Below are 13,927 nucleotides of genomic sequence, written 5' to 3' on the forward strand. Positions count from 1 at the left end.
ATAGAGTATATTAGATCGTTTTGATGCGATTTTCAAGAACTTTTAGTCACCCTGTAATAATTTAGAACATTTTAGCCACCCCACAATATGTTATCTCATTTTAAACCGCCTTAGAACATGTTACATCGTTTTTTAGTCACATTAGCACATGTTATATCGTTTTTTAGCCACCTTGGAACATGTTATATCGTTTTTTAGCCACATTATAACATGTTATATCGTTTTGTAGCCACCTTTGAACGTGTTATATCGTTTTTTAATCACATTAGAACATGTTATATCGTTTTTTAGCCACTTTGGAACATGTTATACCGTTTTTTAGCCACATTTCAACAAGTTATATCGTTTTTTAGCCACCTTGGAACATGTTATACCGTTTTTTAGCCACATTTGAACAAGTTATATCGTTTTTTAACCACCTTTGAACGTGTTATATCGTTTTTTAACCACATTTGAACAAGTTATATCGTTTTTTTAGCCACCTTTGAACGTGTTATATCGTTTTTAACCACATTTGAACAAGTTATATCGTTTTTTAGCCACATTAGAACATGTTATATCATTTTTTAACCACATTTGAACATGTTATATCGTTTTTTAGCCACTTTCGAACATGTTATACCGTTATTAGCCACCTTGAAACGTGTTATATCATTTCTTAGCCACCTTAGAACATATGGCGACTTTAGAACATTTCAAATCTTTAGAACATTTTAGGTAGTGTTTCAGATTATTTTTTTAGCAACATTAGATCATATATTAGACTTTATAGAACATCTTAAATAGTTTTTGAAGGTTTTTAAAAGCTTCAGTTTTCTCCATAGGAATTCAGAACGTTTTAGATCATTTTTTAGCCGCTTTAGATCATATATTAGACTGTCTAGAATATCTTAGATCGTTTTTGAAGGTTTTTAAAAACTTCAGATTTCTCCATAGGAACTTAGAACGTTTTAAAACATTTTTAACCACCTTAGAACATTTTAGGACATGTTATAGCCACTTTAGACTATTGAAAATCATGTTTAAGCCTCTTTAGGACATTATAGGTAGTATTTTAAGCTTTTCAGAAGTTTCAGATATTTCTTTATAAATTCGCGACGTTTTAGATCATTTTTTAGCCGCGCTAGAACATTTTAGGACATGTTATAGCTACTTTCGACCATTTAAAATCATGTTTAAACCTCTTTAGATTATTTAAGGTAGTATTTGAATGTTTTCCAACATTTCAAATATTTCTTTATAAGTACAGAACGTTTTAGATCATTTTTTAGCCGCATTAGGACATGTTTAAGCTTCTTTAGATTATTTTAGGTAGTACTTAAAGGTTTTCAAATTGAATATATATAAATACAGAACGTTTTAGATCATTACAGATCATTTTCGAGCATTTCAAAATCTTCTAGATCGTTTTAAATAGTTATTTGAACATTAACATCAATTCAGAAGTTTCTAAAACAGTTTAGATCATTTCCTAACACCTTAGATCGTTTCTTTATGGTTTTTTCTATTATTCCGCACCGATTTAGATCATTTGTAGATTATTTTATACCATTAAATCGCCTTATGACACCATATATATATATATATATATAGGGCTGAATACGTTTTCGCTGATACGGGGATTTTATGGTAACGGGAACAATGTGATTATTCGCAACCGTTATGGTTAACACTACATGTGTAAGCATAAGCTTGTTAATATCGATTCGTTTTGAGGGAATGTCGTGTTGATGAATAATGTCAAGGGATACGTTTATCCAAAGATAACTCTTGAATTGAATTAATTGGGAAAAGTAATAAAAGACCAGCCAGATCTGTGCGTAGTAATTTGTCGAACACAATAAAGTCGCGCCGGTTATTTCGAGTGGAACAAAGCGGGAGTGTATGTTCTTGAATGGTGGTCTTTCCTTTTCTTGTACTATATTGATTTTCTTCTGTGGGAACCGGAGCGAGTCTCATATTAAAATATAATATATATATATATATATATATATATATATATATATATATATATATATATATATATATATATATATATATATATATATATATATATATATATATATATATATATATATATATATATAAACGAATTAAATACTTCGGTTTTTGTACGAATCGTTACGAGAAAAACGATTTTTTTATCGTTTCGTGGGTGTATTGATAGTTTTGGATTATAAACTGTCCGACAAAAAATCAAAATTCCCACGTTTTATAAAAAAAATTCAGTAATAATAATTATATAATACGAACATGAATTTTTATGAAAAAAAAATCGTTTATTTATGGTTGGTTCATCGTTTTGGGTCCTTTGGAGTGTATACTGCCCGACAAAAAAACGATTTCCGACGTTTTATAAGAAAAAAAATTCAGTAATAATAATTATATAATACGAACATGAATTTTTATGAAAAAAAAATCGTTTATTTATGGTTGGTTCATCGTTTTGGGTCCTTTGGAGTGTATACTGCCCGACAAAAAAACGATTTCCGACGTTTTATAAGAAAAAAAATTCAGTAATAATAATTATATAATACGAACATGAATTTTTATGAAAAAAAAATCGTTTATTTATGGTTGGTTCATCGTTTTGGGTCCTTTGGAGTGTATACTGCCCGACAAAAAAACGATTTCCGACGTTTTATAAGAAAAAAAATTCAGTAATAATAATTATATAATACGAACATGAATTTTTATGAAAAAAAAATCGTTTATTTATGGTTGGTTCATCGTTTTGGGTCCTTTGGAGTGTATACTGCCCGACAAAAAAACGATTTCCGACGTTTTATAAGAAAAAAAATTCAGTAATAATAATTATATAATACGAACATGAATTTTTATGAAAAAAAAATCGTTTATTTATGGTTGGTTCATCGTTTTGGGTCCTTTGGAGTGTATACTGCCCGACAAAAAAACGATTTCCGACGTTTTATAAGAAAAAAAATTCAGTAATAATAATTATATAATACGAACATGAATTTTTATGAAAAAAAAATCGTTTATTTATGGTTGGTTCATCGTTTTGGGCCCTTTAGAGTGTATACTGCCCGACAAAAATCTTTAAAATCCATTTTTTTTTTAAATATATAATATAATGTTTTGAATTATATAAAACGAACATTTCTACTACATTTCTACATTTTATTTTCGTAGTTTATTGTGTGCTTTGGGTCCTTCAGAATGTATACTGCCCTACAAAAATAAATTCTAACGTTCTATCAAAAAAATTACTCCAAAATAAGACAAAATTAAAACAATTTTGGGCTTTAAATAGAAAAAAAAACACATTTCGTCGCAGCTTTCGTGAAAAACACTATATAAATAGATCGTCCATTAGGGCTCGATAGCCCTATAGGAAAAGAAACCTTACTGTGCGTCAAGAAATTGTTGAGGGCGTACTGTTTTAGTCATCCCCAACGATAAATTCCGATCTTTTAGGGTTACAAATCGGTGTACTTTAACACCCTCGGAGAAACAGCTCGTTAATAATTGGAATTTCGTTCGAAAATTGATTTAGACAACAACGGAAATGCCGCAACGACCTCGATACTTGCGAGAAAAATGAGTTAGTACAAATTTCAACGTCAACTTTTTCACTAAATACCAAATTATTGTCGTTTAAAACGAATTTCATGATTTCATGCGGTACGATTGCCATTTTATAAGCGCCGAAGAATTTTTTTTAACGCCCTGTATATTAAAACACCGATTTTCCACATTTTTTTTTTCGCGATTCGAATATATCCGCATCACATTTTAATGTGTCGAACCAAATTACGAAACATACTGTAAATAATACAATTCGTAATACTTTATATATTAAAACACAATTTTTTCTGAATTTTTACTATATCCCCATCACATTTTATGTACGGGACATCCTGTATCTCCCTATCTCTCTCTTTTCCTCCCCCTCCCCTCTTCCTCTTTCCCCACCAACCCTTCTCTCACACATCCCTACCCCCTCCACCCCTCTCCATCACTCTCACCCATCTCTCCTTCACTTCTCTCTCTTTCTCCCAATATAAATATATTTTCGTTACACACTGTATATTTTGAGATACATTTTTCTGCATTTTTATTACATTCGCAACAATTTTTATTGTATCGAAAAATGCGTTTTAAATGAATAATGTTTATTTACGATACATCCTGTATATATATAAATTTTCGTAACATACTGTATATAGAGTAGGGAACCACAAATAGGTTACGTCCTGTATATATGGATGTATGTATATATTTTCGTAATATCTTGTATTTAGAATCACATACAAGCGACATCCTGTATATATGTATAAACATTTCTGCAACATCCTGTACATTAAATAACATATTTTAAATAAACTCGCATATTTTATTTTGTTTTATAACAATGACAAACCCTGTATATATTTAAATAGGATTATAAACACGTGATTTCGTATATATTTATATAACCATTTTGACCACACCCCGTACATGAATACCCAAATTTGACATTTGAAAACAAAATGTTTGAAAAACCCTGTATGTACATGTAGTGTAATCCACGTAACCGTATTTAAATTTCCTTATCTCTCTACCACAACCGAGCGCCGAAAGTGTACACAATATTGGTTCGAAGATTACGTCAACCGAACGAAATATTCTGACCCTAAACGAACAATCAAAATGATTGATGATCGTAACGATATCGACGAAACTTTTTTTCAGTCTCCATCGAATCGTCTACGAACGTTTTATTCTCCTATTAGGGAAAATAATTTTTTTACGACCCCTATATATTCAAGTTTAAGTGAAATTATTATCAATAACTTAATTACGAGTGGTCATTTCACCTCTTTTGACCGACACCCCGATTAGGAAGGAATAGCTAATAGGTTAACCGACGCCGTCACTTTATGTGCGAAAGGCTTTAACCTAATTATTCCTATCTGACCCACCGTTACCCTTAAGGGTCCTCAAAGGGATATAATTCTTATAAATAATATACTGAATCTATTGAAAAAATAATTAATTTAGTAATCACAAAATTATATTTAAATCGATACTAAAATCGATTAATAAAAATTTCTAATATACGTTCAGCTGTGTATAAACAAAGTTTTTTCTACATAATTGTTAATATATTTATTTATTATACATATTTTTGATTATCAATTAATAGATTGTCATTTTTTAATTATTATTCAACTATAAATAATTTTTAATAACATTATGAAATATAATAAAATTCTTAATAAACAAAACGCTCTTTCATTAACTATGTTATAGCTTTTTATTAGCGCTTTTGAAAACGCGCCTGGGTTGATATATCATTACCATTTTATCACTGTTTGCTATTACAATATTCGTATATTTGAAATGAATATTAAAATTCGAATAAAAATTCGAGTTTTTATTGAAATTGATGTAATTTTGTATTTATTCATACATTTTTTAGTAAAAAGTGTTTACTAGGAACTAATTAAGATCATTAATTCATAGTAACAAAATCTTGTAATAAATTTTTAGAAACGCGCTTCTATTCTATCATAATAAAGTGTACGCTATTTCAGCTTTCGATATATGACAATTGAAGCTGACGTTTAGGTATTTGACGTTTCAATTTACACATCATTAAAAATATAAGTGACGAAAAACTAACAAAAATCGTATATTTTTCAAAATAAATTTAGTAAAAAGGGCACAAAATAGGACTTTAAGGTTAAAAAACACAAATAATTCGGTATAGTAATTGTGGATAATAGTGAAGTGATAAAACTATGGGGCTCACCATATCTGCAGTATTCAATAGATTATTTAGTAAAAAACCCATGAGGATATTAATGGTGGGATTGGACGCCGCAGGTAAAACGACGATCCTATACAAATTAAAACTAGGAGAAATCGTAACCACGATACCAACGATCGGTTTCAACGTAGAAACAGTGGAATACAAAAACATATCTTTCACTGTTTGGGACGTCGGCGGTCAAACGAGAATCAGAAAACTTTGGAGGCATTATTTCGCCAATACCGACGGTTTGATTTTCGTCGTGGATTCCAACGATAGAGACAGAATCGCCGAGGCCGAAGAGGAATTACACAATATGTTAGGAGAGGAAGATTTGAGAGACTGCATTTTATTGATATTCGCTAATAAACAGGATTTGCCGAATTCAATGACTACTGCCGAATTGACGGATAAACTGAAATTGCAAGCTCTGAAGAACCGGAGATGGTTCATACAAGCCACTTGTGCTACACAAGGGAACGGGTTGTACGAAGGCTTGGATTGGTTATCTAACGAACTGGCTAAATAAATTTAAGAAGATAAGTTCTAAACGGGCTATTTTTATCAGTTGTATTCGTTTGTAATAATAATATATATAAAAAAAACTGTTTTTGCTTGAGTTTTTTTGTTTAAAAGTGTTTCAGCGATGTTTGGAGTGATTTAGCCATTTTTAAAGTGTATGGGCGATGTTTAAACTCACGACAAGAATATTTATTACGCTAATTTCGATAATTTAATCATTTTTTTTTTGTTTTTCCATGCTATTCTCCTGAATATGTAATAAAAAGTAAGTGAAAAGCTATTGAATCAATTTTAGGTTAGATTCTTGTTTTTCAATAAAAAAAAATACATCAATTATGAGTTTGAAGTAGAAAAATTAATTTTTGTTTGTTGAAAAGTTATTTTTAACGAGGTTTCAACCCTTCAAAGGTGATTGTTATTAAAATTTTTCATTAATGCTTAGTAAGTTTCAAGAGTTGTGAAATAGATGGCGGAACAGATTTTTACTATGAAGAAGAAAGGTAAATAAGATTTAATTTGATGAAAAATTTTTGTTACTTTATTGATAAAGACAAAATTAGCTTTCGTATCTTGAATAATATCCAAAATTTATTGATTATTTTAAAAAATTATGGTTTGTAAACTTTCCACGATTTAAACTGGGTGCGCCATCTATACCAGAGTGTCCAAACTAAATAGAACAAATAACTAATTACTTTTTGTCCGGAAGATTTAGATGAAAAGTTTGGATATTATCAAAAAGATATCGCTACGTGTAATAAAAAAGAAAATTCAACAATGGAGGACTATTGAGTAATACTAGGTGCGCCAGCTACGCCAAAATAGCCCAACTATATCGTGCAATTTACTAATTTCTTTTTGTTCAGTAGATTCGGGTGTAAAGTTTGAATTTTATGAAACAGATGGCGCATCGTGTAATACAAAAGAAAAATTCAACAATGAAGGACTTTTAGAATAACACCGGGTGCGCCATATATGCCAAAATGTCTCAACTACATCATACAATCTACTAATTACTTTTTGTACTGTAGATGTGGTAGTAAAGTGTGGTAATTATCGAATAGATGGCGCTGCTGGAATCAAAAAATAGGGTAATTTAAATAGAAACAAAAGAGAATATGTTAAAATATATTTATTGACATCAAAAACACCTTTAGACAGATAAAAAAATAAAAATGAATAAAAAAATGTTCATTTTTCAAATTTTCATATTTTGGCCTTTGCACTCTTGGACTTTTTCAATCCCTGAGCGATTCTATCGCCCAAGTCTTCGTCGACCTGTCTGAAATGTTGCACCTGTCGCTGTTGAATAAAGTCCGAAGCGTCGGATAGATGGCCCACTATATTAGATACCAATCTCTCCTTCTCCTCTTTGTTCAACGTTTTCCTCCAAAAGATTCTCGGCTGACTGAAGTTATCTGCGTCGCCCGTCTCGTATCTGCAACACGACATGACGATATCTATGACGTTATCGCAAAAAAGTACGAGGGATTCGTAAAAAATAAAATAGAACGCGATACTAACTAACAACATCCCCTCGTACGTCACAAATATAAAAAAATTCTTCAAATGTGACATAATCCCAAATATTTTTCATAGATGGGGATAGAATACGATAAATACGAGGCGTCAATAAAAAGTAAATTAGAAAAAAAAAACGAAATAAACTATTAACGCACCCCGGTATCTAATTTTTTAATAAAATTGAATTTTTTCGATGTAGAAGACTTGAGTTGTGGAAAAAAGTTGTCTAGCGATTTCCATCACATAAATGCTAATAAAAAACTACGAGGTGTGTTCAAAAAATAAAGTAAACGATATTAAAACCCCTCGTATCACATGGATATTAAAGAATTTATCCAACATGAAATAATTTAAAGTATTTTTCATAGATGGCGATAGAATATGATAAATACGAGGCGTCAATAAAAAGTAAATTAGAAAAAAATGAAACAAAAACTATCTATAGAATTGAAACGATTTTAATCGACCCTCGTATGAAATTTAATCGGTGATATATATCGAATGGGAAACAAGTCGTGTGCAAAAATGCATAAATAAAAACGCGATTTTTATCAATAGATAAATTGTTTATAAGCTGGAATAATTTATTTTTAACAAATTGATAAATTCGAAATAAAATTGAAATTTTTAGAATAATTTTCGATCCACACTGTATCTAAACGATACCAGAACGAATATCGCTCGAAATGACTTGCGATTTTTTTTTCAAATATCGAAATATTTGTTTAAATATTACGCAAAACGAAATCGATAACCTCGAAAAAAGCGAAAAAGTTATTTAATTTCGTAATATTTTGAAAATAATCAATCAAAATTATGACATAAACACCGATTTCAATTTATTTAACACGCAAATGAGACCACAGGGTCACATTTAGGTCGAAAAATTGATAAAAACATAAAAAATACAATTCAATAACGAGCTACGTATATAGCCCGGGTAGCGGTTGTTTCTGAACAAACTTAAAGACCCGAAAAACATCTCGACGAGGTATATAGAGCTGGAAGAGATTATTACTCAATCAAAAAAGACTAAAAATCAATAAAATATCGATTTTTCTGTCACTAGAAGCAAAAACCGTTAAAAATTGATAGCAACGAATAAAAAAAAATCAAATAGATTCAATATTTTTGAGTCCCACGATACGTTAGAGTGTCATACAATGTCTGGCGAAGTATATAGCTCGAGAAGCGTTTATTATTTAGTCAATATATCGCCGTAAATCGAGGTTAAAATTTGATACAACGCCCGACTAGGTTTATAGTCAGAGAAACGGTTGTTTTTCGTCGAAAACTGTAGGTACAATTAAAAAACGAATAAAAATATGTTGTTTGACATAAAATTGATGAGTAAAATCAAGATCTAAGCGTGAAAATCTGAATTTTAGATCTTAAAATCGAGCTGGAAATAGAATACAATGCCCGACAATGTATATAACACGAGAAGTGGTTGTTTTTTAGTCACAAACTGTAAAAATCATTTTAAAAACTCGACGAATTTAATTTGATTCCAAATTTTTGATAAAAACGGACGAAAAAATTGATAAAAACGTTAAAAAACTGATAAAAAGCCGATCGAATCTCGTTTGACCTAAAATTGACAAAAAAAAGTGAAATTCTAAACAAACGGTTGTTTTTTTTTGTCAAAAATTGTAAAAACCATTAAAAAACTCGAGGAATCTCATTTGACGTTAAATTTTCGATAAAAATATACGACAAAAAGTATAAATACGTCAGAAAAACGATAAAAAACTCATTAATCTCATTTGACACCAGAATCTCATTAAAAATGAAGAACTAGAAGGAAAAATATCAATTTCAGAATAACTGGAGCTTGAAATCGAACTGCAATGCAATACAATGCTCGACGAGGTAAATAACCTCAGGAGCGATTATTTCTCCAAGAATCTCATTAAAACACCAAATTTTTGATCAAATTAGTTGAAAAAATGAATAAAATCGTCAAAAAAGACTAAAACCTTCCGTAAATCTTATTTGCCACCAAAATCTTAATAAAAATGAAGAACAAGAAGTAAAAATCTCAAATTTAGAGTCACTAGAGCTTAGAATCAGACTGGATTATAATACAACGCCCGACGAGAATATATAGCCCGGGAAGCGAGATTGTTTTTTCTCCAAAAACTGTGAAAACCATTAAAAAACCTCAATTTATATCAAATTTTCGGTGAAAATAGTCAAAAAAACGCAAAAAAAAACGTCAAAATACAAACAAAAACGAATTTTTTTCAAAAATTCCTTACCTGAAAGCCTCTCCGGAAACGGTAAACGCCGGATCCAAGGATTTGGCAACTTGATCGTTCTGCGGCCCCCCGAAACTGTTGGGGAAATAATTCGGCGCCCCTCCTTGGTTATTGACGTTCATGAAACCGTCCCTCTGGTAGTTGCGCACCTTGAACGGACAATTAACAGGTAATTGTAGATGATTCGGCCCCAAACGGTGGCGGTGCGTGTCGGAATAAGCGAACAAACGACCCTGTAACATCTTATCGGGGGAGGCGGCTATGCCGGGCACCAGATGTGAGGGGCTGAAAGCTATTTGTTCGACTTCGGCGAAATAATTCTCGGGGTTGCGATTCAATACCATCGTGCCGACTTTTATGAGGGGATATTCGCTTTGGGGCCAGACTTTCGTCAAATCGAAGGGGTCGAATGGGGATTTTTGAGCTTGTTCGGGCGTCATAACTTGAATCGAAAGCGTCCATTTCGGGTATTTACCTTCGGCGATTGCGTTGTAAAGATCTCTTATACCTAAATTAATATTTTTAATAATAAAATATATCGGACGCACCTCGTATATGTTAATTTAATTGACATATGTAAGAATAGAAATACGTTAATGACGCATTGTCGAACGTACTCTGTGGAATTTATGGATATAATCGATTGTTATTAGTGAATCGATTATTTGTTACGTTGGAGTCGTGAGATTTGTATTGTAGAACGTACTTGTTATGTCAATTTGACGTACAAACAGAACGCGCGTTATTTTTTCAATCGATTATTATGTGAATTAATGTCATATTTCGATTGTTTTCATGGAATATTTTTGTTGAATTAATTCGCCAGTACATTACGTAGATATTCCTATTGAATGCTAATAGAAAAAATAAATATAAACGTAAATTATGATAATTGGAGTTATTTTTAGAAGCTACATCATGAAATTACTTGAAAATTATCGTTGTTTTGGATTTTATTTCGAAAAAACTTCAAAAAATTCACTATAAAGTCAAAATTTCGAATTATTTGCCAAAAGAGCCTATTTCAAGACCTGATTTAGTACCTAGGGAACGATAAATATTATAACTCAGTAGAAACCCAAGATTTCAATTTTGATTTTGAGGGAAATTTTTAAAAATTTATTATAAAGTCAAAATTTCCAATTATCTATTAAGTAGCCTATTTTTAGACCCGATTTAGTACCTGGAGAATGATAAATATACAGACACAAACTCAACTCAATGTTAACTCGAAATTTCAAAAAAAATCTTGTGGAACATTTCGAAAAACTAAATATAAAGTCAAAATTTCGAATTATCTTAAAAGTAGCCAATTTTTCGACCCTATTTAGTACCTAGGGAACGATAAATATAAGTATAGGAACGTAATTTAGTATAGACTCCAGGTTTTAGGGAAAATCTTGAAAATTTCGAAAAAAAAAACCCAAAAGTTCTCTATTAAGTCAAATTTTTCAATTATCTTTCAAAGTAGCCTATTTTATAACCAAATTTAGTACCTAGGGAACGATAAATATTATGATAGAGACGTAATTTACTAAAAACTCGAAATTTCAAAGAAAATCTTGAGGAGAATTTCAAAAAAACTCCCAAAAATTCACTATAAAGTCAATATTTCGAATTATCTGTCAAAGTAGCCTATTTTTAGACCCGATTTAGTAGCTTTGGAACGATAAAAATACAGATGGATACATAACTTATTATAAATTCGAGATTGTAAAGGAAAGTTTCAAGAAAATTTCGAAAAAAAAAAAACAAAACTCACTGTAATCTGGATCGGTAGCTGACAGCTCTTCTGCCTTTTTCACGTCGAGATTCTTGATCCCCTGCTCGGTCCTATAATGGAACTTGCAGAAATGCACTTTACCATCTTTATTGATCAATTTAAAGGTATGAGAACCGTATCCGTGCATGTGCCTGTAACCGTCCGGTATTCCTGCCGAGAAAATTACAAAGTCACACAATTTCCCAACCGAATTTTCCCATTTTCTCCCTTACAAATATTTATGTATCTACCTCTATCCGAAAACAGGAACATCATTTGATGCATCGTCTCCGGTCTGAGCGACATAAAGTCCCAAAACATGTCGGGGTCCTTGAGATGAGTTTGGGGATTCCTCTTTTGCGTATGGATGAAACTTGCGAAGAAAATCGGATCCCTGATGAAGAAAATCGGCGTGTTGTTTCCCACCAAATCCCATATACCGTCCTCGGTGTAAAATTTAACGGCGAATCCCCTAGGATCTCGAACCGTATCGGCGGAACCGGATTCGCCGCCCACCGTCGAAAACCGTACGCCAATCGGGGTTTTCTTACCGATGGTCGAAAAAACTTTCGCCGCCGTGTATCTACGGGAAATTCCGGGGTTAAAAAATTGATAGTTTCGAGGGGGGAATTACCGAAACTTACTTGGTGATGTCGTTGGTTACTTCGAAGTATCCGAAAGCCCCGGCTCCCTTAGCATGGACGACTCGCTCTGGGATACGTTCCCTATCGAAATGGGCCAATTCGTCTACGAGGTTTTGGTCTTGGAACAGAAGAGGACCTCTGGGTCCGACGCTCAAGGAGGCGGCGCGTTCTCCTATAGGAATACCGAAACCGGTCGTAACCGATTCGGTCTAGGGGAAAATAAAAGTGAAAAAATCATCGCTTTCAATGGAAAAAAATGATTGGAGGGAATGTATCATGCCTAAAGTTTGATAAAAAGGCATTTGAAGTGGATAAAAGGGGTTGACAACATTGTAAAAACTTTATTAGGCCTATAAGTCAAAAGAAAGTAGATGACAGCAATAAAATGATTGGAAGGATTTTATGACCTTGTGAAAGCTTTTGTTATGACTAAAGATTAATGATAAGAAGGCGACAACATTATACACACTTTAAATGCTCATTATTCATCAAAAAAATAAATAAAACTAATAAATTAGATATAATTTTATGAAAGGACTACCCTTGTATTTATAATAAAATTTTGTAATTCACTGAAATATGTTTAATCATTACATGAATTTGTGCTCAGTCATCATCTAGAATGTACTATATACACTTATTTTTCAAAATATCATCATTTTTAGGAATTATAAAGTAAATTATTCAAAAAAAAACAAAATAAGACTTTCCATTTATGAAAATGCTAATATCTAAAAACCTTGAGATATATTAACGTAATTGTATAGAGACAAACTCGATTTGTAACGAATTTTAACCATGACCTACAAAAAGTTGAAAACCCGATGGAAAATACAAAAAAAGAAATTAATATGAGAAGTTCTACTTATATTATCACTTAAATTGATAAAAAAATCGTGAAAAGTGGTAAAAAATATCGAAATTATAGAAAAATATCTTTTGTTTTCAAAATAACTGATGACCTTTAATCTCCTAACTTAAATCTCGACGCAATAAAAACCTAGATTTGAAAGAAAAAATTACGTAAAATAGTCACTTACTTGTTGTACATTTTTCTTGTATTCGTTGAGTTGATTAGTTGCAGCATCTCTCTGCGCCATTTTCTCGTTTCGAAATACCCAAATCGAGAGTATTAAACAAAAATATTTGTTCGAGATCAAGCACTTGCCCTCTTATATATATATATGAACTTCGGTTTTGATTATAAATTTAAAAACTGGTTATTGTTGATAACGATGTTTATAGTGGGGATACGATATCGCTGTTGTTTATCAACTTTGAACCTTATACGTGTGTAATATATTGAATATTCTCACTTAATTAACTTTAACTATACAAATTAAAACTTTGTTTTGAGTTATTTTCTCCATATATCTATTCTTCTTTTTTGAAAACAATCAATTTGACATAAGTACGTTAGTGAAAACTACTATAATTACTAAATATGTATATGATA

The 13,927-nt window shown here is 31.3% G+C and overlaps 2 protein-coding genes across 2 annotated transcripts; one reads left to right on the forward strand and one right to left on the reverse strand.

Moving 5' to 3' along the window:
* Positions 1-5,565: 5,565 nt before the first annotated feature.
* On the forward strand, positions 5,566-6,368 carry LOC130898605 (ADP-ribosylation factor 2-like). Its single transcript, XM_057808014.1, has one exon. The coding sequence runs from the start codon at positions 5,748-5,750 to the stop codon at positions 6,285-6,287; it is 540 nt and encodes a 179-aa protein (XP_057663997.1). The 5' UTR covers positions 5,566-5,747; the 3' UTR covers positions 6,288-6,368.
* A 1,029-nt stretch (positions 6,369-7,397) lies between these two features.
* LOC130898602 (catalase-like) lies at positions 7,398-13,865 on the reverse strand. The gene is made up of 6 exons (XM_057808011.1): positions 13,512-13,865; positions 12,472-12,680; positions 12,079-12,410; positions 11,828-11,998; positions 10,066-10,573; positions 7,398-7,718 (listed from the first exon to the last, which is right to left on the reverse strand). The coding sequence occupies exons 1-6, from the start codon at positions 13,569-13,571 to the stop codon at positions 7,487-7,489; spliced, it is 1,512 nt and encodes a 503-aa protein (XP_057663994.1). The 5' UTR covers positions 13,572-13,865; the 3' UTR covers positions 7,398-7,486.
* Positions 13,866-13,927: the final 62 nt, after the last annotated feature.

The sequence above is a fragment of the Diorhabda carinulata genome, chromosome 10 (assembly GCF_026250575.1).
Source record: "Diorhabda carinulata isolate Delta chromosome 10, icDioCari1.1, whole genome shotgun sequence".
Taxonomy (NCBI): domain Eukaryota; kingdom Metazoa; phylum Arthropoda; class Insecta; order Coleoptera; family Chrysomelidae; genus Diorhabda; species Diorhabda carinulata.